Consider the following 22,019-nt stretch of genomic DNA (forward strand, 5'->3'; position numbering starts at 1 on the left):
GATAGCATGTAAATTTTACGATTCTTGGTGTTTCAAAGGCTTGAAAGTCGGTAGTGGCGAAAGTGAAGTGCGGTACGTAATCGACTCGAATGCAGTTGCACGCCGAGATACTCTAAAGCTATCGATAAAATGTAGTCCTCTCATTGGCTACCCATCTCAAAAGAATCTTTATCCACATCCCCGGTCGCGGTGCTCACCTGGCAGGCAGGTACCGCCCAAAAGCTTGGAAAGGTCCATCCCGCATCCAATCCAATTGCACGCTACGTGATATCGAACCTCTTCTGGTTGTTTATTCAATTCTTGATATCGAATTATTTCCACCACAACCTTAAGCAACTATTGTATAACCATCGCAACACATAACCCTGCCCAATACAAAACAGCAACAATGGATATTCCTCAGGCCGACCTCGATCTCCTCAACGAGAAGGACAAGAACGAGCTTCGCGGTTTCATTTCCAACGAGACGCAGCGCCAGAGGGTGCAAGGACGTATGTACCATCTACAACCTTCTAGATCTCCGGCTCCGTCCTGCAGTGCTTCATTCATATCCTCGTCCCTCTACCATGACCAAATACAGCTTATTGCCCCTCGCTAAGCCTACCTACCACTTCCCTCTTTCCCCCCTCCCATAACCATAACCAAAACCATACCCTCTCTCTGTCCCCTCCCCCTTCCATATGCTTCTTCCCACATTACTCTACCTCCCAGTGGTTATGTACAACAGATAAACTAACATGCTACCTCCCACGTGTAGAGACCCACGCCCTTACCGATTCCTGCTGGAAGAAATGCGTCACCTCCCCCATCAAGACCAACCAGCTCGACAAGACCGAGGCCGTCTGCATGGCGGACTGCGTTGAGCGCTTCCTGGACGTCAACCTGACCATCATGGCCCACGTGCAAAAGATCACCAGGGGTGGCAGCAAGTAGGTCTCGCGCGCCGATAGGAAGGCGTGGGAGGATGCTTATCAGGAGGAGGAAAAAAGATGAGAACGGGACAAAAAGAAAAGAGGAGGCAGAGGAAGGAGGATGGCGAAAACGGTGACTTGTTTCCCTTGAGGAACTGGTTGTCCCGCGGGGCTGGCTGGCTACGTTTTTCGGTTGGCTGGTCCTGCTTGGTGGGCTTCTTGGGAGACTTGGAGGATGCGGCCGAGGTATCCGACGCTTGTTTTCATGGTGGTTCTGGCTGGGTCTGGTACACTCGGGCTTACTACGACGGAACGGGGGTACAGAGAAGCACCCTTTGCTAGGGAACCTTTGTTGATCCCTGCGATAGGGCTTGCGATTGAGGTTCTGGTCACAATTCTAAGAGACAGTCATTCGAGGAATTGTTACGGTTACGCCTGAAGGCTTGTACGATATATGTGATGGGACAGGGGAAGGATCAAAGGTAGAACTGGAAGGGAAAAGGGTTTATAGGGCATGGGAATTTGTTCAGGAACTTAGACAGTATGACAGGCGGTTCTTGTAGCATGATATGGGAGCGCGCGATAGCGGGATACTCATCTTCATCTTCAAACACAGACCCAATGCGCAGTGCAGGATAATTGGTTATAGAAGTGCAGATAACAATGCGACAATGAGTCCATGGTGATAGCAAGAATACAAGATGTCAGATTCAAGTCTTAGAGCAAGTAGATCTATGGCTTGCAAGGGAGGAGTTTGGATAATGGCCCATTTGGTCATGTCTGATGGAACGGGCAGAATAGTTATAAAAACTTTCATTTCCATGCCATGGACCAAACGCCAAAGGGGTATCAGACGCCGACTTCTTTTTCGTTAAACAGTAAAACCCATGTATCCCTTGAAGATAGTTTTTATCCCGAATCTTGTGTATTTCCCATAGCTATGAAATCGCTAGTTTAGACAAGGCCGAGCTTGGTGGCAGCAATGTCGAGGGCATCGACATCGGCAGTGAGGCGAGCGAAGGCCTTCTTGGAACCGTCAGGGCTGTGAGTGGAGTTAGCAACAAGAACCATATTAATGCCGGTCCATAGGGACCAAAACTAACCGGATCAGGGTGTTGATCTTGACGGTGTCAATGTCATAGAGCTTCTTGAGAGCCTGCTTGATCTGGGCCTTGTTGGCCTTGACATCGACGATGAAGACGAGGGTGTTCTGCTCCTCGATCTTCTTCAGGGCACCCTCGGTGTTGAGAGGGTGGACGATGACCTTGTGCTCATCGAGACGGGGCTCGTGAGGGATCGACTTGCGAGGGTACTTGGGAGCCCGAGACAGCTGAAGAGTCTTGGGGCGGTGGAAGGTGGTCGAGTATCTGACCTTGGTCTTCTTGTGCGAGTGCACCTAAACAGAGAAAAAGAACTCTAATCAGCATCAGAACGTCACCAGGGGGGAAGGGATCGCGAGTCGTCGCAAACTTACACCCTTGAGGGCAGCCTGGGCAGCCTTCTTGGCCTGAGCGCCCTTACCGGCCTTAGAGGCACCGCCTATCCATAGAGTCCCTCGTCAGCAAAAGCATTCGCCTGGAGCAAGATGATGCCAGAATCTTGTCCAAACTCGCAAAGTCTGCTGCTGCTTTGGTGCATCACCTCCGAATGCCATTGCGCGACACGGAGGATCCGCATTGTGCGCGGGGCGAGCATATTTGTCGAGCCGTTCAATTCATTCTTGGTGGAATCGTCGCTGGTGAGATTTTGAGGTTTCTTCAAGTACCTTTCTTGGTATCCTTAGGGGCCATTGCTGCGATTTCTGCTGTCGTCGGGCTAAGAAATCGGGATTCTCGCTGGTCGTTGTCGGAGAGGAGAAAGTTCACTTTTTGGCCAAAATTTGGGGGAGGAAAAAGTGTGCGCGCGGGATTTGTGTGGCTTGGTAGTGTGGCTGAAGTGGTACTGGCAGGGGTTGAGCTGCGCAAACTGGCGCAAACGGGCTCTGAACCACACCAGAATATCCACTTTCGCGAAATATGCTCCACAGTATTTTGAATCTCGACCTCCGATCATCACTTTATCGCTACGCACTCCGTCATTCAACCTTGAAGGTCATGATGCGCCCTCCGATCCAGCTTTCCTCCTTCTGCTCGTGGTCTGTCGGATGAAGTCGGTGCAGGACACCTTGGATTTTCACAGCTCCAAGCCTCGCTGTTCTGTGCCTATCACGACCTCCAGACAAGGACGTGGTGTAGTTGTCTTGCTAACTACAGTGTCACGAACCACCAATCGAAATCGAAAACCAATCTCACCGAGACGGATCACAGTATCGACAAGATCGACTATTTGCGGCTATATACTTGTTACAGCATAGCACGCGACGAAGGACTATGGCACCCAAGAAAGGAGTAAGCAAGAACCTTGCAGCTGGGCGTCCGCCCATGGCTACGCGACCTAAGAAAAAGGGAGTGGTCAAAAACCTGGCAGCAGGCCGTCCGCCCACGGTCACAAAGCCCAAGTCACTTGCGCGGAAAACCACGAAATCCATCATCAACAAACTCCATCTCCTAGAGAAGAGGAAGGTGCAGGCTATGAAGAAGAACGATAACACACAGGTCGCGGCAATTGAGGCGGAGATCGAGGCTTTGGGTGGTATCGAGAAATATCAGGAAGCAAGTCTCCAGGGGCAGAGACATGACCGAGGCGGCGACAGCTCCAACGTGCTCATGGAGTGGGTTGGGCCGTACCTCTCATCCGAGGAGTATAAGGAAGGCCGCTTGCGCATGCTGGAAGTTGGAGCGCTGAGTACAAAGAACGCATGTGCTCAAAGTAACCATTTCGACATCACTCGGATCGATCTCAACAGCCAAGAGCCTGGGATTCTTGAGCAGGACTTCATGGAGCGCCCGTTGCCGAAGGACGAGTCGGAGAAGTTTGACATCATCAGCCTTTCTTTGGTGCTCAACTTTGTCCCAGACCATAAGGACAGAGGCGAGATGCTGGTCCGCACGACACAATTTCTAACATCGCCGAAGCGGTTCTCCGGGACAACCGCTGCATTCTTTCCAAGTTTGTTCCTTGTGCTACCGGCCCCATGCGTCACCAACTCGCGATATCTGGATCAAGAGAGGTTAGCGGCTATTATGGAATCGATCGGGTACGAGATGGTGGAATCCAAGACAACCCAACGGCTGGTCTATTACCTGTGGAGGAGAACATCAGATCAGGTTGGAAACGACAGGCCGTTTCGCAAGGAAGAGCTACGTTCTGGCTCGTCACGCAACAACTTTGCCATTACCTTGGTCTAAGGTTTGCGAACCATTCGAACGCACACAATCGAGATCAGTCACGACATCTAACAATAAGTCACTCGACTCGACCGTTGTTGGGAGCCGATAGATCGGATGACCACAACATTGGTGTTCTCAGTCATATCGGGAGTGGGAGTATGTCGCCGTTGAGGATGACGACGTCCCATAATTCACTCGGGAGCTGACGACCTTGTACGCCTCCTTGAAGAAATTGACGTCACGAGAAAGCCATAGGAGAACTTGAAGCGGTCGATTAGGATCTTGTGGATTTGGTCGTTGCCTGTCTGGTGTCCCAATATGATTTCAGACCGACATGTCAACCGCGCAGATGGGCGATTTGGGAACGGTACGGGGAACCACTTTCAAGAGAGTTCCATGACCTCAAGCTGGCATCCGAGTCCGGTCTTTTCGGTTAAAGAGCACGGTGATGGTAGCGGAAGTATCAGAGGCAACTACATAATGGTATGGCAAGAGGAAGGTTATGGACGACCGTCTGAACGCGGAGGAATGTCGTCGTTGGCGAAATTACCTCCCGCTGCCTACACTTTGCTACCGCATCAGGTTGAAGGCCCCTTCTCAAAGCATTTCTTGGCTTTGATCCGCTCTTCTTTCAAGGTCAACAGCGGGACTGTTCGATGAGTGTATTTCTACGGTGTTTCCGGCCCACCTGGCGGGCAAGACATTCCCCAGGTCTCGGGCGCCCCGCCCCGGATATGCCAACGTGTCGGCGGATCGAGAGTCAGACAGCTGCACCTATCCTTGACAGCGAAAGCTATTTCCGGTGTAAAACTGTCTTTGTCCAGTTGGGCTACCGCCCACCGAACATACTGATATCATGATCATACGTAATGATCCCAGAGATAGGATAGACCATATGGCCCGCCGGACGCCAACATACACAGTCTCATCTTCGCTCCGCCGCTCCGCATCTTCCGGCCCGCGCTTCGCTGCCAGGAACTGCAGATAGGACCAACTTTCGCAAACAAATCATAGAGCTTTTGCTTACGCTGCCCTCCCTTAGTACCTTTTCTTCCGACACGCCGCTCCCATCGTGACCTTTGGTGCACCGTGCTCTGCCAAATCGACGAAGGACTATTAAAGGCTAGGACGCATCGTTGCATGAAATCATGCATCACCGAAACCTCTCGTGAAATTAGCAACCAGCCAGTGATCAACACATGGAACCTCCTCGACCTATCTGCCGTCTTGCTCATTCGTTCCAACCTATCGCCGACCTATCACGACCCCAACAGACTGAGTCGAGACTTGTCAATCACGGCGCACTACTGCTTACCCCGCAACCAAGAAAACTGGGCTAGGTAATGTATTACCTAGCCAGCCAGCTGAAGTGGACGCCAATGCACTACCATCTGTCACCTGTGCACATGGACACCTCTTCCGCGGCAAAGATGTGATGATGTGAGGGATGCGGGACGCGTGCTTTGGGTTTCATGGAAAAGGCGGTGGGCAAATGTCCTGCATCGTCAGGTAGTCTTCGGCGCCTGATTCCGAGCTCGCCTAACCCAAGTGCAAAAGTCCGGAAGAACGGACGATTGATACGTGGTATTGGGATTGAAGATGATTAGAGACGAGATATCTATTGTGATCTCGAGGCTTCAATGCCCAGTCAAGTTTATTGCGTCCTTCTCCGGATGGACGTGGACGCAAGGGGAAGCTTTCGAAGTCCAATGCGGAGTAAAACGCCGAGCGGCCTCTCATTCGTCTAACTCGGACGACCTTGATAGTCAAAGACCACGACTGATAGGTAGGTAGGTAGACACTGGCACCCCATTACCACTCACACACAACTCGTCAAAAACAAATGAGATCAAGTTGCCATCGACTTCCTCGGGCCCATCTTCCACCTCATCCGCCGTGATCGTGTGATCACCAATTCTAAAAGAGAACTCCCAACAATTTCCCCTCATCTTGAAACGCGATCAGAGCTGCATAGATAGCATACAAGTGGCAACTTTATCGGCTGATCCGTTGTAGCTTGACACAAAGTCGTCAATCAAATCAGACCCTTGTCTCACCTTATACACTACAGACCTTGTCAAACAAAACGGTAGCCTAATAGCGTCGTAGTTTCGTAGTATTCTCTCATTCGGGGACATTTTCATCAATACGTTTCGCTTACCATGCGGAGGACAATGATTTACACTTTCAACCTCCTTCTACACAAAATCATTGACGTCTCCGCGCCGTCCAGCCACTCGTTTGTCAGTGCGGAATCAACAAGTCAACCCACTCTTGTCCCGAAACCAACCACCGCAGATCCGGTAACTTGCACAATGTAGCATTTATCTCGCGATACACTACCTCGAGGCTATTTGGGATAAACAATTGGATCGACGCCGTCACGCTAGTCTCTGTGTGGAGCCTATCGGTGGTGGCTTTGCTAGTGAAAGATGGGGAAATTCTTGGTGATCTCGGCAACTACCTCACTTCGAACTATGTAGCCAGGCTATGTGATAAAAAGTCCGGACATGCTTTTACCAAACCAGAACCAGTGAGGGTACGGACCTTTTGTCACTCCACCTGGTAGCCTAACTCCGCAGTTCCGTAGACTCTTGGGGATAGCCGTCGACGGACTGAAGCAAAAGAGATTGATGATCGTCATGGTGTCACCTTTGTTTCTATCTTTCAAGTGAAGCGCAGCATCCAGACTAAGCTAATTGTCTGAGCAGACATGCAGCTAGTATGAGGATTGTTGCGGGACTATCCGTCAGCTGTAGTGTATTTGTCTCAACTATTGGGTTTCGTGAAGTGAGTTGAAGACCAAATATGGCGTGCGATGATTACCTGGGGGTGGGCGGGCGGCTTGGGAACCTTTCGTCAACACCCTCTTGAACAAGAAGGGTAAAGTTTACTCTCGGGCACAATTTCTATCTGGAACAATCTGACATGTTAGCGTGCATCTGGGAAACATGTTAGTGGTGGACAAGATGTATCAAGGAAAACCACCACTCACCAGTTTTTCGAGAGTGCTGCTGCTGGAGGAGAGGTCCCACCATCTAACCACACCACGACCCTTAACTATCAACATTCATCATCAAGTGACCCGTGGTATGGATGACGCCTTATCTGTACATTTTTGTGATTTACACTTGGTTGGCTACCTTGGATATAAGTAGTTTATCAACTGATATAACCGCTTCTCTGTCATTAGGACTGTCATCAGGAGCTGCGGAGAGAAGTACATCAGAACCAAGGCCAAATATCATGCCAACTGACGACCTTCTTACCTATGTCTATTTTGCGATGAGGTGGTGAGGTAGACCAAGACATCAACATACAACATGGCCACCGAAGGTCCTAGTCAACAAGCCTGTACAAACCATCACGGAGTAGTACAGTCTAGCCACCATAGTCGTCGTCAAAGAAATACAACAAAAATGGAACCTATCATTTCCAATGTAAAGCAGAGAGACCAATCAAAGCATCAAACCGCCCTCCCAAACGGCTGTGGCTTTTTCCCTTACAGAGTAATCACAGTCACGTGTATGTACTATCCCAAATTCAAAAGGCCCTACCATTGCTTCTCCATGTCTAGCTGGTCACACTTTTGGTGTACCATCTGTCTCATCGTATCGTATTGTATCGTACGTTGTGAGACGGTTACACCACATATTGGGTACACACACTGCACCAAGACGCCAATTCCCTCAAACTCGAAAAAGAGTAGGTAGGTAATTTCCGTTCCACCAACGGCCATATGTAGAAGTGGAAAAGACGGGAGCCACTGACTGGACTGCGTCAGGTTGGATGTGGAAGGAGGTCACGGTATCTACCTATCTGTATTACAGACAGACGCAGAAGGAGCTATCCACCGAAAGTCAACTTGGATGTTAAAAGAAGGTGCGGTGCACATGGTGCAAAAAGACAACGAATACTTCGGGGTTCGCCGGAGATTGCATGATATCTAGAGGTAGGTAGAGTGAAGTCGGTAGGTAGAGGTAGTAGCGTCTGGGGTGTACAGTCTAGATTGTTTGAGATGCTCATGTCTCTACTGTTGTGGAACAACATCCGTCCAGATATCTGTCTGCTTGTGGCGTAACGGCGAACTTGGTAATCTTGGTAGCGAATGCATTCGGGGCATGCGGCATCCCGTTACGCAAGTTATGTCTGATTGATTGATGGCTTGGTGCTCTGACCAGAAACTCTTTGCTTCTTGCATTTTCGATGGTGAGCTGGGAGGTTGGTGAGGTTGGTACGATGGCATTGACATAACATATACAAAGATCAGCGAATTTGATATGGACGCCTGATTGTTATTGTTATTTCATATTAAATTTTGGATTTTTCAATTTTCTTTTGTCTTTCCACCACTATGTGGCGATCCATGCCTGCCCTCACAGCTCATAGATCACCAATCTCCTCAAAGCTCTTGATAACTCTATGTTCTTTCCTCGCTTCCTCGGACAACTCCGCGTTACCGGGCCTATCAACAATATAGCTCTGCATGCCAGCTTGCTTTGCCGCCTCAACCTCCTTGACATTATCGCTGAGGAACAGCCACTCGCCGATAGGATACTCCTGGTGCTTGGCCGCAATCTTCTCGTAACTAGCCTTCTCCTGTTTCGGGCCCGCGTTGACCGTATCAAAGAAATCCGACAGCCAGGGCAAGATGTCAGACGGCTCACCGTTGGTGTGTCCAAACAGAAGCTTCTGCGCCGGCACGGAGCCGGATGAGTAGATCATGACTTTGACACCTCCGTGCTCCCGCCAACGGGCCAACTGGGGCGCCACGTCGAGGAACAGGGGAGCCTTGAGCTCGCCGTTGCGGTAGCCTGTCTCCCACAGGTAGCCCTGGAGGCTCTTGAGGTACGATATTTTGAGATCCTTGCTCATAAGATCGCGGACGTGCGCCGCGAGGGACTCTTGTGAGCCGGCATGCTCCGCCGGGAAGGCGGCGCGGTAAGGGGCGAACTCGGGAGAGTCCCACTTGGCCTTCAAGGTGCCTGGAAGCGCTTCAAGGGCGTAGGGGAACTATGGCCGCCGGCGAGACGCGGTTGCTGTCAGTTCGAATTTGGCCTGTCTTGTCTCACTGGACCACGTAGTGACTTGACTCTCTTGTGACGTCTCCAGGCATACAGCTTTTCGCGCTTGCTTGCTTCCTCCTGGATCGTGTCGTGAATAGCCGGCCAATCGGGTTTATAACCTGAGTCTGCACCGAGCCCATTGAAAGGGTAGGGTAGGGTAAGGTAGGGAAGGAGAGGGGAGGGGAGGGGAGGGGAGGGGAGGGGAAGGGGGAGGACAAGAAAGCACAAGAAGGGGGTTGACGTAGTAGCAAGCAGCAAAGAGGCACTGCTGTTACCTTACTGCTGTGGAACGCTGCCAAACCGTGAGGGAAACGGGCTGGCGGCAGATAGAGAGGATAGAATGGGCAATGAGGGGCAAGAGAGAAGAATCAGGAGACATGTGGTGTGGCTACCCGCGTGCAACAAAGCACTGGGCTGGGCCGGCCCAAGAAGAACGGGTGTGGGTGTGCCTTACAAGAACGTCCTTGACAAATGAGATGGGACAGACGGTGCCCTCTGTTCGGCAAGGGAGATGTCATTAGCCAATCCATCACGCACAGGCGAGAGACATAGAATAGGTGGTGGTCATTGCTTGCGGTCTCCACGAGGAAGACGGAGCCGGTGATGGGGATGGAGGTTGGGACTTTGGAGGAGGGGTATGCAGTACCAATGTCGAGCAAAACCACCCTGATGGGAGCCATGATTGATGATGATGGTCACTGGTTTACTCGTTGTTGTTGCGTCGTGGTAGGCTCGAAAGAGGACTAGTTTACCCCACGGCAAGGGATAAGGCAAGGAGGGGAAAACGAAGGGGTCCGAATGGGCGGTGGCAGCGGGTGATGGGGTTGGTGAGACCGAGAGGTCCTGCGCTGCGGCTTTACCCGTGGCTCCGAGTCAGAGACTGCAAGTCCGGGGAGCGGGCGATGAGCCGGTAGTGGGGTGACAAGGCCCGGGCGTGACCGTCAATGGAATGATTACGACCGGGAGGGGGCAGCAGGCGGTGAGCCAATTCGCCGTAAGTTAATTGCTTCTTTGTTGATTGTTGCGGGGAAATCGAAAGCTTCAGTTCTTGCAGAGTGTCTGTTGTTGAGGTTGTACTGAATCTCGCTCCCGCATGCAAAAGAAAAATTTGCGGGCTTTAAGTTGTTGCGGTAAAAGTCACGGTAACGGTAACCTGAAATCTTTAACATCGACAGGTCCAGTTTTTGAGGTATCACAAGCATTTGCGCAAAACAAACCACCACAGGCCATCGCTTACGGTTGCTGTGACGACAATGCCAGATGCCACAACTCTATCAATCGCTGATTACTACCCTCCGATTCCTCTCTCGGAGTTCGGGATGGGCACACCGTATACACGACGGACGACATAGCGATGGTTCGGGGTCCTCTTTGACCTCTTATGTAGATGCCTCTCGGGAGGCGGTCAGAAAGTCAACCGGACAACCACAACGACAACATTCACACGACTACCGTATTCCGTCCCGTCTCTCCTGGCGCTTCTCGTGTGATGAGATTTGGACTCATCACACCATCACGACCACACCACGGATGTACAGCGGAAACGAGACACAGGCGGCTCCGGTACGGTGCATAATGTAAGCATGGCTGAACCCGTGCAAAAGATGACATAGAATACATACATGTTGCAGCAGCTGGGTGGACTTTGTGGGGTTGAACTAGGGAAGCTCGAATGCGCCAGCATGGCCTTGGTGGTAACAGACATGGAGCCTGAAGACAGCATAAATATCGGGAAAGGGGGGAAACTGTAAACAATGAGGCTGCGACATGTGAACAACATGTTGGGAATGTTGACGACACGTTCGTCTGATAATCGACAGGAGCAGTGAACATGATCGGAGCTATGGGATTTCACCAGGCACTGTTCCCTGGCATTGTCCATCGCACTGCCGAAGGAGATACGGAAAACTATCTGATTATCGGTCCCGGCCCCCCCGATACTGCGCGGTGTCGTCATCTTTTTCAACAAAAGCCGGCCGACCTGCGCCGTATCCAGGCACGCCGCCAGGGAGGATACCTATCTCAGGAACGTGAAAACTTGACAGCGCTCCGTCCAGTTCCAGCTCCAATTGCTGATGCCTACATCACTCATAAGCTTAGAGCCAACTCCACCGGAAAACTCAAAACCAAGAAAACACAATGATTAGTAAACCCCACCAGACCAAATCCACGACAATACAATTGAGGAATACTATGACTATCAGTGTTTTGCCCAAGTTTCACTCTCGCGATGTCGGGAATGCCCTGAATGACAGTTGCATTGTTGTTGTTGTTGTTGTTGTTGTTTACGACCGGCAGGGAGAGCCAGGCGGGTCAGGTACATACTACATATGCCGTTACATGAAAACAACCGCGCTCTTACACTAGTGTAGTACATAATACAGCGGCAAAAGTAACCGCTGGGTTTACGTTCATGCATTTCTTGACGGCCCGTTGACACTCAGACATATCGTTTCACGAGCGAGACCCTTTGATGGATTCCTTCATTGAGTTGTAATGACCGGCCTGGGGCTTTGCCAACACGTCTACTGGAATGAGATGTTGTTCTGGAAGTCTGCAAGTGCAAAATTACAAGTGTAGTAATGAACAAACAAAAGATCATTTGGTATGGTAAGATTCGCTTGTTCCAAAACAGCGGAATTATACCCCCAAACGGGCATGCACTCTATTACAATAATTTCGGAGGGGTTCTCAAGTATCATCTCCTACGTCGTGACGTTGCAACGCGAAACGGCTGGGCCCAATCTTCAGGTTATTGGACACAAGGAGTTGACTAATTAACTGAGCTTTGTGATGGTTGTGAATTAGGCAAACGGTTAATTCTGTTACTATCATAGTGAACAACGATGTTGCGACTGATATGACTGTCCCGTCCGATTGCGCTCGCTCAACAACACAACAAATTGCTCACTTGGAGTCACAAACTCGCAATTACCTTTTCACTTCACTTTCCATTTTCTTGCCTCCCAGTTCCGATAGACAGGAACCCAAAAGGTCACGGGCGTTGACACACGAATCGAACCCGCCACCTTCTTCTACCAAGTTGGTTCCCGCTATCGCCGACGCCGCCAGGATGTTCCCCGCGGCGATTACTGTAGTGTGCGTGTAGTTCAACAAGAGCGAGCGATAACGGCGGTCATCCTGTTGGAATCTGGGGTTACATGCGGTCACACGGGCTTTGATCGAATGGCCAAGCTTTTTTGGAGCAGCCATTTGTTGAATGGTCCCCAAACCTCCTCAAAAAGTGGTGATAGCAAAGAGGGGATTCCCATGGCAAAATGATATCATGTGTCCTCTATATGTGGTCCCAAAACCTTTTTACCCCTCAAGCAGTGCCCCCTTTTACGAGGCCTTTCTCAAGGTCCAATGCGATTGCGACTCGGGACACATGTGTTCCTCGTGTTAGTGCAAAACTCGCCCCCGGCAATTGCGCCAATGTCGAACGTTTTTAACACACTGATGGATGGGCCACGAGATCTGGAGAATGGATTCGCTCATACATAGTCGTCCCTTTGTCTAAGCCTAAACATCATCGTCGGCCGTGATGACAACATTCCACCCTTTTTTTTTTCTTTGTTTGAGATGGCCGAGCTGCCCGGGCGGTTATCGAATCAATTGCATCGTCGTTACCTGCCCTTTACTTACACGTGTAAGTGGCGGTAGCCCCGTGCTGCAACTAAGTATGTGTACACTAGTGTATGTTGTCCGTAGATTTGATAGATAGCAGCACCCTCTTTCGTCCGATAGTCTGCTTGTGTTTATCGGATGGTAATGCCACATTGCGACGGAACGTGCGAAGCAAGGTGAGAGTTCCACACAACCCTCAACACCATTGCCGAGGCTTGGCGATGCGAGCACTTCACGAACCTTGCTGGCCACGCCTCTTGCTTTGTTTGTTTGGAATTGAAACGCGATAAGAATCTCGACGGAGTCGGGTGTCCTGAAGCTTATCGCCGGCTGTCTTTTCAGGATCGTGATCAGCACCCCCTTTTCTTGATGCGCTAACAAACCAGAGTGGTACACTTACACACGCCCCCAATCTTCATCCGAATAGCCTGCATTTTGTGGGGCAAAGAGGACTCCGGCAGCTTGTGCGGTCCATTCGTCCCAAAAGAGATCTTGGGTGCGGTTCAGTGCCGTGTCGCAGCCCTCGACAAATGTTGAGTCGCCATGGCGCAATTGATTGCTCGCTGCTCATAGCGCACACGGTAGGTAGTGTACTTGTGATCATTTCGGAACGATGAGATGATGGGCCCCCTTGGCGGCAAACGTCGAGACTCGGGAATGCTCAGAAAACTGGGGAAGTAGGTAACGTATGCGGCATACCCCCTAGCTTGTACTTGTAATTAGTTTCATGTTCCGTGAAACCGTGACTGACTTTGTTCACATCCCGAAGAGCATTATCGCGTGAATTGTCCCATGAACATCGAGAGAGGCAGCGTGGCATCTCTCCTCTTCTGAAACAAGAAACGCGTGTACGTATCGCCGGGCGGGCAAATTGCCAATCGACAGCGTTGTTGCTATTTTCGCATCCCGAATAAGAAAGTGAGCAACGGTTTTGATTGAAGGAGAGGACGCTGCTGAAGCGATAATCATCAAGGAGGATTGCAGGGCGTGCGGACTGCGGACCGCAGGGCGCGTGCGTCTGTGCTTTTCTTGGTCATCACCACACTAGCTATCTAACAGTGCTGCTTGTACACTGCCTCAAGTCCTGCCTGTCTACCGCGTGGAGTGTCGCTCGCTCGCCGCGGTGAAAGAGCAAATAGGAATGATCCAGACGCAACAGGAAACAGACGGATGTCGCTTCGTTTGCTGCCGCTGACCAATGACTGTGAAGTAGCGAGCGCGAGTGTGTGAACTGAAACAGTTGAGAATGTTGGGAGTTCAGTTGTTGCCGTGTTGTTGTTGTTGTTGTTGTTGTTGTTGTTGTCGTTGATTGACGGAATTGACAACCACGACAAACCGGAAACGTATCCATCATTAAACCCCAGCCCGAGATCATCTCGATGGTGTCAAAAAGGGAGACCGGCTACTAGCAACGCGAATACAGTCTGGACAAGTGGCAGCTTCGTGTTGACACAAGAAGATTAACAGTGCACAATTGGTGATGACTCCGACGTGATCGCTATCCCCTCGGGAATTTGGAAGCTACCCATGTTCGCCATTGATGACAAGTTTCCATCATCCATCTGCTTTTGCCTCCCAAGCTCCGTTCTCGCTTGTTCCCCTTACATTCGTCCCGCCGTACCGCAGCACGTAGGTATGCTAGTGCTGCGTACGCTTGTACCTACCCCTAGCTTCCTCCCACGTTTTTCCAAGCCACCCCTCGCCAGTCTCGTTTGGGATTCTTGAGCGTTCAGGTCAGATGTACGATTCTGACAGCGATTGCCTAGGTCGCGGTTGTCCTGACTTCATGCCATGATGGTTGACTCGTTCGATGTGACGGCAGTCGAATGAACATCATCGTCTGTCATGGCGGCATCCGTCTGACGTTGGGAGGCCATGAAATTTCGAGATGGCCATGTGGGTAACGTGGCGCTAATCCCAATACAGCAATATGTCACTAATCCGGATGATCAGGCGGGGCATCATTATAACTTAAACTGAGGTAAGACTCCGTAATAACGGTTCTAGCGTATGGAAAAGCCATTCCTCCCTCTACAGCATGCTATTTGTCAGATTGAATGGCTTCCTGTTGCCGACACCTGGCGGCAGCGACAGCAAAGACGGGAGATCTAGGAAAGCTGGTCGAGCACGTGGAGATGCAACGCAACAAAACGTACATGCACTACACTACCTATGTACTCAACATTGAGGTTGCCATGATCCTTATCAATAACCGAGAAACGGCCAGATAGTCTGAAAAGACGGCGGACGCGGGGAAACCTAGATCGGCGGTGTACGGAGTTGGACCTCTACGGCCACGCTAGTCGGCGATTGATACACGATAGCATGGAAGAAGCCATCCGCTATCCGTGGCCGGCATAGGAGTTGTCATTCCGTCCTTTCGACGTGCGTGGACGTTCAGTTAGTCAGTCAGTCAGTCATGTCGTTGCTGGTATGCACTTCAAGCTCCGTACGCGGCATATGGGTTTGTACATCTAGACACGGTGTCAAACATTGACGGATTGCATTGGCACTCCCGCACTTTCACACAACTTAACCGACTCATCTCACACAATGGAACGTGGAATTGGGGGTCCCTGAAAATGATGCTAATCTGCCTGTCTGCTGTGGCTTCTTGTGCTGCCAGTGTGAAGGAACGGGGCCGACAGCTGCCCCAACATTACCTTACATTACATGGTATTCAATACCTGGTAGGCGTTGGGGCGTTATGCGCTATACCTGTGCGCTACTTGAGCCCACCGCGACGGTCATCAAGGTACTGAGGTACCGTGTAGGTAGTGTGATACCAAAGACGGCGGGCTCGTGCAGGGACCCGAGGGCGGTGTGTGTCTTGGTTGGTGTGTTCATCTGTCTTGGGTCAGTTCCAGGTCGTTTCCAGTGTGGTTGCGTGGCAGCAAGCGAAGAATGCCATTCGTCGTCATTTGTCGAGATAGCCACCCAGACCGTGTCGTGACGAAGTCTACACACGGTAAGACTCAGCTGTACGACCGGCCAACAGCCCAGTGCTCGCCCACCATTTTGCGACGCAGTGATCGGCAGACCCTGGCCGTCTCTTTGCTTGAAGCGGCCTTTTGCTGGGCAGCTGCGAGTGATGGAGTGACAAAGCGACGAGTGGAAGCCCGTCCCGCGGGCGTGCTTGCCCACCCAGGGGGTCACCCCCGACTCTGAGAAGTGGAAGCACTGGGCTGTTCAGCTCAGCGACGACGGAGGTCGGCCGCTCCAGTCACCTACTCCCGTCTGTTAGAACCAGGGCGAGTGCCAGAGGTACCCAGCATGACCTCCGGCAGCGCTGACTGACGCTCGCAGCGGTTCCGTCCTCTTCCACCTCCTGCCTGCTTGTTCCATTTCGTGCTTCCCACTGCTTCCAGGTTCTCAGGCTCCTTTTCAATACCCACCTCCGCCATCCACCCATTTCACCCTATTCCCAAACCACCTTTTTCTCTTCTCTCTTCTTTCCTGTATAACTCGCCTTGTTCGCCGTCGTTTGTCGCGCTTCATTTGTCGTGCATCGCATTGTCTGTTTTAGCTCGCATTCGCCTCGCAATCAATCAATCAAAACAATCAATCCGTCAACTCGACGCACCTCATCCGACTTCGCATCACCTCGCTCGTCCCGATCGGATACCATTGATTGCGGCAGCCTTGCATCGACATCGGGCTCCATCCCCAACTCTCACATCAATCAGCCTTTGGGTTCCCGACTGCGCCGTTCGAACACTGGTTTCCTTCTTTCGTCTGTTCCAAGTAAAAAAAAAAAAACAACACGAAAGACCAGCGAGACGAGCACTCTGAAAAGCCAAAAAAGCAACATCGAAGACCATCACGCATTCAGTTGCATCACGCTACCGTCTTCCACGCTCCGCCGAGTCTCCAGTCAGCATACCACACACACACACGGACTAGACCACTGGTTGCTTGCTTGGCTCCCCCGGCCTCTTCCATCATCGCCGACCCGCAACTTCCGTTTTCGTCCGTTACCAAGTTGCTGCATCCCCGAAGACTTGGTATCCACTTTTTCCAGTGTGAATCACATCTCGCGTGCCGAACCAGGGGGTTGCAAAGAGTCACTCCACGGCCCACCTGTTCCTGAGAGACTCTTATACGCGGCGATCGGTCAACTCTTTCTGAGATATCTCCGATACAACTCTTGATCATCATAGTCAACAACATCAAGCCATTGAGATACGCTGCCAAAACCACGCCGTCGTTGCCTTCAAGGCTCCCCCCCCTTGCCCTCTAGCCCGGCTCACCCGGTGTTTACATTGGTGATTACTTCGACCAAGCTCAAGTCACCTGGACAAGCATCATCAACACCGCCAACGACAACAACAATAACTCAGAACAGCGTCAAACGGCCTTCAACTTATACCTCGCCTGACCTGGATTCGATGTTACTATAACAACAACAATTTCTTTCTCCCTTCACCCACTACTCTACCGTTTCGACGGCCCCTTTCTCGACCGACTACTCTACAGTCACATTTCCTTTGTTGACTCTTCACCTTATCACCGCTTATGAGCCTCAGACCGTGAACGATTTCGACTTGTTTTCACAGTTCTAAACCCTGTACATTCTTCCACTTCTTTCTTGCTTTTACGGCGTCTCTTTTATACCTCTTTCGATACTTTGAGAAACACCTGTCTGCAAAGGAAACACACACGCGCATTGTATCAACTATCTACAACACAAAACCAACTCAACACCTATACCCTAATCTTTTCCCCCCAGCATTCGCCATGGACTTCTGCCTTCGGAACAAGTTCCAATCTGGAGTTCTCCTCGCTGGACGATACCAAACGATCTCCCCTCTCAACCATGGATCCTTTGGCATGGTCTTCATGGCTCGCGACCTCAAGACTGGTCAGAAGGTTGCCATCAAGTGCCTGACAAAGAAGGGAGCTGCAAGCGAAGCCGGCTTCGACTTTGCGGTTGACGAGAAGTCTGAGGAGCTGGTTCTTCATCGACGTCTTGGAGCCCACCCCAACATTGTCAACTTCATCGACACCTTCGAGACCGAAGCCCATACATACATCGTCCTGGAGTACTGCGAGCGAGGCGATCTCTACGAAGCGATTCGTCTGGACCAGGGTCCTTTGGAAACCGAGCATGTGAGGCGATTCATGCTGGAGCTTGTCGACGCTGTTGCCCACATCCACGCCAAGGGCATCTACCACCGCGACATCAAGCCCGAGAACATCTTCCTCACCCAAACAGGCTCCGCCAAGTTGGGCGATTTCGGGCTTGCCACCACCGAGAAGTGGTCGTATGAGGCTGCGGTTGGAAGCGAACGTTACATGTCCCCTGAGCAGTTCGACTCGGCCGGTGCCGGATACTCGCCGGCTGCGGCAGACATCTGGGCTATTGGCATCTGCTTGCTTAACGTTCTCTTCGCCCGCAACCCATTCACCACCCCGACCGAGGCCGACCCGCTTTTCTTGGATTTCTCGCGCGACAAGCAGTCTTTGTTCGATGTATTTCCTTCCATGTCCCAGGACACCTATGAAGTCATTGTTCAGTGTATGAACCTTGATCCTCGTAAGCGCTCCCTTGAGGGTGCTCGCGAAGCTCTCCTCCGCGTCATCAGCTTCACCACCGACGACGAGATCCTCGACGACTTCTGCACCGCCGATGGCCCCGTGGTCGCCAGCTCCAACCGTGAGCCTCTTCGCACCCCCTCGATCCAGAGCCCCCAGATGGACACTGGTGCATTCCCCTGGGCCAAGGCGCTCCACGCGAACACCAAGAGGCAGCTCAGCGACATTCCCGACGACGAAAGCTATACCGAGGACCTCTTCTCTACTTCTACCGCCACCACCTCCGACTGGCTTTCCGCTAGCATTCAGACCCCGCCTTCCGTTTCGTCTGTTATGGACTCACATCTTGCTGCCTCCATGCAGTCGCTTAACATGGGCTCGGTCGCTCAATCTAGCAAGGACATGTTTGCCAAGATCCCCGTGAGGCCTTCGGCCGCCACCGGCTCTCTTCCGATCAACATGGCCAAGCAGCCTAAGCAGTCAGCTTTGTCGCTGGTTTTCGGTCGCAAGGATACTGTCTCTAAGAGCTGGAGTGATCTGTGGGACGAAGAGGAGGAGGAGGAGGAAGAGCAAGCTAAGCAGCTGGCGTTGAAGGAGATGAACTCCAGGACCTGGAGCCAGGAAAGCAAGCACGATAACGAGAACACTCCTCGCATGGGTCGGTCACCGGCTACCAAGGCGGGCAGTCTTCACGTGGAGCACGATATCCCGGCTATTGACATGCATCTCGGTTCCAACATCGACGACGATCTCGCTGCCGATGGTTTCTTCTTCCACGATGCCCCCGCACAGAAGGAGCCCACTCAGTTCTCTATGAGCCACTCTCCGCCTGCCCGGAAGAGTGCCCTAGACAAGTGGCAGGCTCTGGGTGAACGTCGCAGGGCGACAGGAACCACACCTCCCAAGGGTTCCGAGTCTATCCCGAGAACGCGTCAAATTCCTCATAGCTTTGGCGCCGCCTCTCATGATTTCAACAGCATTCACCACAACTCTTATACTGTTCACTCGAACAATCACTCACCTCATCATTATTCTGCCAACATCGGAAAGAAGTCTACCCCGGTCAAACAGTGCCCTTGGAGCAAGGGACGCGATCGGGCATTTGACTGGCGCAAGGAGAAGCGTCATCCTTTCGATGTCGAGTGGGTTGGTGGCTGGACGGGAGCTCCTCTCGTGCCAGTTCATCACTTGTAGTTGGGCTATCACCTTCGCTGTGGCCCTCCATTGATTCATACTGTTTTTGGGTAAAGGAAATCTGCTGATCCTAGTCGGAGTATACGGGCATTTTTGGTCTTTTGGCTTTTTTTTTTTTTTTTTTTGGCTTTTCAGGGGTTTTGTTGCTTGGGGTCAAACGGGCGGGTCTGTCGTCAATATTTTCAGGGATTTACAGTACTGCATAGCATGGTTTAAACAAACAAACAAAGGGCGAAGCGGCATTCAGATACAGAAACTGGACATTCGAATTGGATTGGGTTTTCTCTTCTCTATCATTTCATTTCATTCATCGGATCGAGACATATGGACATGAGCCCGAAGGATCAGCATTTTTCTCTTTTCCGGTTTAAAAGACCAAACAAGGACAGTTACATGGGATTGGTGGATGGGCGGAATGGTGAATTGGGTTTCAACTCGCTTTCTGTGTATTAGATATTCTCCGAACATCTCATGTGAAGACCTTCAAAGGTCACAACAATACCAGAAGTTACCCACTCGAACGCTATATCTTTGTCTTATGCCTTTTGTGAACGTGATGAACTGAATGGGGAAACAGATTACCAGATTACCTTCAGCATTACCTCAACGTACGCGCCTGCTCAAAGAAGTACTTACGTCATCGACCTATTCCCGCCGCGATCGATACAATGACAACAGTACCATGTGGTTCAAGTCCTGTATAAATTCAAGCAGCTAAACAAGAATCATAAACGGCCAACGGCCGGCTACTCCGACTGAGGACGGGTCATGTGTACTATTTGTGTGACAGGAGACAAACAGAACAAAAAAAAACGTACACACATACATACGCATAGTTATGTACGAGGTTATACGGCTGTTACTCTCCTGTGCCCTCTCGGTATTCAAGTCCGCGAGGTTGTTTAGGTATGCCCGGGGATGCCGAGGGTTAGAGGGCAATCTGTATCACAAGGACCGAAAGTACATTCCACTCTTTTTTTTTTTTTTTATATATATATACTTTTTATCACGTAAAGTGTTTTGAGATTGGTTCTGGTGAACTGTACAATCCACACATACCTATACGCAACTGAAGGAAAGTTATTTGGTTCCAATGGGGGAAATTCGCGAACCCGAACGAAAGATAAAAGGAAAATGACGTAAAGTGTTGGACGTACGTTCAGCTTACACATAACATAGAGGTATATTATGAAGCCGTTTGGGAGGAGGCGGACGACAACGACGACAACGGAAGTTACTACCTAGGTTTCCCTCCCTGTTGTTATGACGCTCCCTACTTACTTACCCCTCTATCGCTGCACCACATCGATGGGTGAACTTCTTCCATCTTCCGGCGAGGTCATTCGGAAATGCTGCTTGCTTGCTGCTACTACTATCAGGAATCTCCATGGAACCTCCTGGCAGGAAGTGATTACATGGGTATATGAGGTAATTAACGTGAGTTTTCACCTTCCGGTTTCGGTTGTGAAAGGAACGAGTTGTTGTGTTATGCGATGTTGGGATTAGTAAGGTAGGGGATGGTAAATGCACTGGAGGTAGGTGCGGTGTTGCAGTTAGCTGGAACATGAGAGGAAGGAACGATAGATAGTGACAATGATGAACCAGTAGGGAAGCCAGTGCAGTGGGTTGGTTTACATTTCATATGGCGGGCATGGTCGAACTGTAGAAGGCGAACAATTGAAAGTGAAGGAGCCACGTAAGGATGAGACTCGTCCGTCGTTGCTGCTAGGCCAAATGCTTCGAACCTAACATGACTCACCTAGGTACCTATCATAAACAGACAGCGGTGACTGAAAGAAGTGAAGTGTGATATCAAAGATGAAGAAGAGAAGAGGAGATGAGGACGCTAGCTAGTCTGTATTGGCTGGAATACCTAGGAAGAGACTCTCACGCACCATGCGATGACAGTCCAGATGGGATGAAAGACCAGATATGGTGATACAAGATTGGACAGTGCTGGCACATGTAATTTATTGTAGGTTTGGCAGTTAACCCTGAATAGTAATGCGATCATTGTATACCATTGTCATGGCCCTTCGTAGTTAATTGCCCTTGCCTCTTCTGCTGAGTACCTCTGTGCTTGACCACCGGATGGGAGTGGTTTCCAAAGTCGAGTATTCATATGCGTATTTTTGTTTTGAATATACTGTGTGCCATATCTCGGACCGTGTCGAGATCTCTTGAATGTATGTAAGCAGTATCTTTCATCTCATATTCTTGTAGTACATAGATTGAAGCACCGAAAGATCCGATGATAGTAAGAAAGTTTCAACGATCAAGTATACGATGAAGCTACAAGTAAGCTACATTCACGTCGGATGGAATTCTTGATGTTCGATGGAAGCTCAAACGGGATAAAATATCCATAGTTCTGGTTAGTGCTGGCATCTAGCATCACACGTAAGAGACGTCGTCAA

At 50.8% G+C, this 22,019-nt stretch overlaps 6 protein-coding genes and 1 non-coding gene across 7 annotated transcripts; 4 read left to right on the forward strand and 3 right to left on the reverse strand.

Annotated features, from left to right (window-relative positions):
• Window positions 1-217: 217 nt before the first annotated feature.
• Window positions 218-1,619, forward strand: tim8 (translocase of inner mitochondrial membrane, subunit 8). Its single transcript, XM_001728160.2, has 2 exons — window positions 218-491; window positions 758-1,619. The coding sequence occupies exons 1-2, from the start codon at window positions 389-391 to the stop codon at window positions 931-933; spliced, it is 279 nt and encodes a 92-aa protein (XP_001728212.1). The 5' UTR covers window positions 218-388; the 3' UTR covers window positions 934-1,619.
• NCU06226 (60S ribosomal protein L25) lies at window positions 1,375-2,877 on the reverse strand. The gene is made up of 4 exons (XM_957984.3): window positions 2,677-2,877; window positions 2,386-2,450; window positions 2,015-2,307; window positions 1,375-1,953 (listed from the first exon to the last, which is right to left on the reverse strand). The coding sequence occupies exons 1-4, from the start codon at window positions 2,699-2,701 to the stop codon at window positions 1,866-1,868; spliced, it is 471 nt and encodes a 156-aa protein (XP_963077.1). The 5' UTR covers window positions 2,702-2,877; the 3' UTR covers window positions 1,375-1,865.
• A 49-nt stretch (window positions 2,878-2,926) lies between these two features.
• Window positions 2,927-6,806, forward strand: NCU06227 (hypothetical protein). The gene is made up of 2 exons (XM_957985.2): window positions 2,927-5,970; window positions 6,290-6,806. Exon 1 carries the CDS (start codon window positions 3,281-3,283, stop codon window positions 4,196-4,198), a length of 918 nt encoding a protein of 305 aa, XP_963078.2. The 5' UTR covers window positions 2,927-3,280; the 3' UTR covers window positions 4,199-5,970; window positions 6,290-6,806.
• Window positions 6,807-8,457: 1,651 nt separating this feature from the next.
• NCU06228 (hypothetical protein) lies at window positions 8,458-10,354 on the reverse strand. The gene is made up of 3 exons (XM_957986.2): window positions 9,893-10,354; window positions 9,701-9,741; window positions 8,458-9,193 (listed from the first exon to the last, which is right to left on the reverse strand). Exons 1-3 carry the CDS (start codon window positions 9,924-9,926, stop codon window positions 8,564-8,566), a joined length of 705 nt encoding a protein of 234 aa, XP_963079.2. The 5' UTR covers window positions 9,927-10,354; the 3' UTR covers window positions 8,458-8,563.
• A 717-nt stretch (window positions 10,355-11,071) lies between these two features.
• On the forward strand, window positions 11,072-11,520 carry NCU06229 (hypothetical protein). Its single transcript, XM_957987.2, has one exon. It carries the CDS (start codon window positions 11,078-11,080, stop codon window positions 11,387-11,389), a length of 312 nt encoding a protein of 103 aa, XP_963080.1. The 5' UTR covers window positions 11,072-11,077; the 3' UTR covers window positions 11,390-11,520.
• Window positions 11,521-12,688: 1,168 nt separating this feature from the next.
• On the reverse strand, window positions 12,689-13,836 carry NCU14110. Its single transcript, XR_897851.1, has 2 exons — window positions 13,274-13,836; window positions 12,689-13,203 (listed from the first exon to the last, which is right to left on the reverse strand). It is a non-coding gene; the product is annotated as a ncrg38 (non-coding RNA).
• Window positions 13,837-16,236: 2,400 nt separating this feature from the next.
• On the forward strand, window positions 16,237-20,170 carry stk-39 (serine/threonine protein kinase-39). Its single transcript, XM_957988.3, has one exon. It carries the CDS (start codon window positions 17,611-17,613, stop codon window positions 19,600-19,602), a length of 1,992 nt encoding a protein of 663 aa, XP_963081.1. The 5' UTR covers window positions 16,237-17,610; the 3' UTR covers window positions 19,603-20,170.
• Window positions 20,171-22,019: the final 1,849 nt, after the last annotated feature.

This window comes from Neurospora crassa, linkage group III (assembly GCF_000182925.2).
Source record: "Neurospora crassa OR74A linkage group III, whole genome shotgun sequence".
Taxonomy (NCBI): Eukaryota; Fungi; Ascomycota; class Sordariomycetes; order Sordariales; family Sordariaceae; genus Neurospora; species Neurospora crassa.

Bases quoted from the DNA above. Each gene is read 5' to 3' on its own strand.
- NCU06228 (XM_957986.2), bottom strand. From the start codon at position 9,926: ATGGCTCCCATCAGGGTGGTTTTGCTCGACATTG. The intron at 9,742-9,892 runs GTACTGCATACC...CTTGCCGAACAG, and splicing joins GGTGGTTTTGCTCGACATTG to AGGGCACCGTCTGTCCCATC. The intron at 9,194-9,700 runs GTAAGGCACACC...CGGCGGCCATAG, and splicing joins CATTTGTCAAGGACGTTCTT to TTCCCCTACGCCCTTGAAGC.
- stk-39 (XM_957988.3), top strand. From the start codon at position 17,611: ATGGACTTCTGCCTTCGGAACAAGTTCCAATCTGGAGTTCTCCTCGCT.
- tim8 (XM_001728160.2), top strand. From the start codon at position 389: ATGGATATTCCTCAGGCCGACCTCGATCTCCTCAACGAGAAGGACAAG. The intron at 492-757 runs GTATGTACCATC...TCCCACGTGTAG, and splicing joins GCGCCAGAGGGTGCAAGGAC to AGACCCACGCCCTTACCGAT.
- NCU06229 (XM_957987.2), top strand. From the start codon at position 11,078: ATGATCGGAGCTATGGGATTTCACCAGGCACTGTTCCCTGGCATTGTC.
- NCU06226 (XM_957984.3), bottom strand. From the start codon at position 2,701: ATGGCCCCTAAGGATACCAAGAAAG. The intron at 2,451-2,676 runs GTACTTGAAGAA...CTCTATGGATAG, and splicing joins CCCTAAGGATACCAAGAAAG to GCGGTGCCTCTAAGGCCGGT. The intron at 1,954-2,014 runs GTTAGTTTTGGT...CTCCACTCACAG, and splicing joins AAGATCAACACCCTGATCCG to CCCTGACGGTTCCAAGAAGG.
- NCU06227 (XM_957985.2), top strand. From the start codon at position 3,281: ATGGCACCCAAGAAAGGAGTAAGCAAGAACCTTGCAGCTGGGCGTCCG.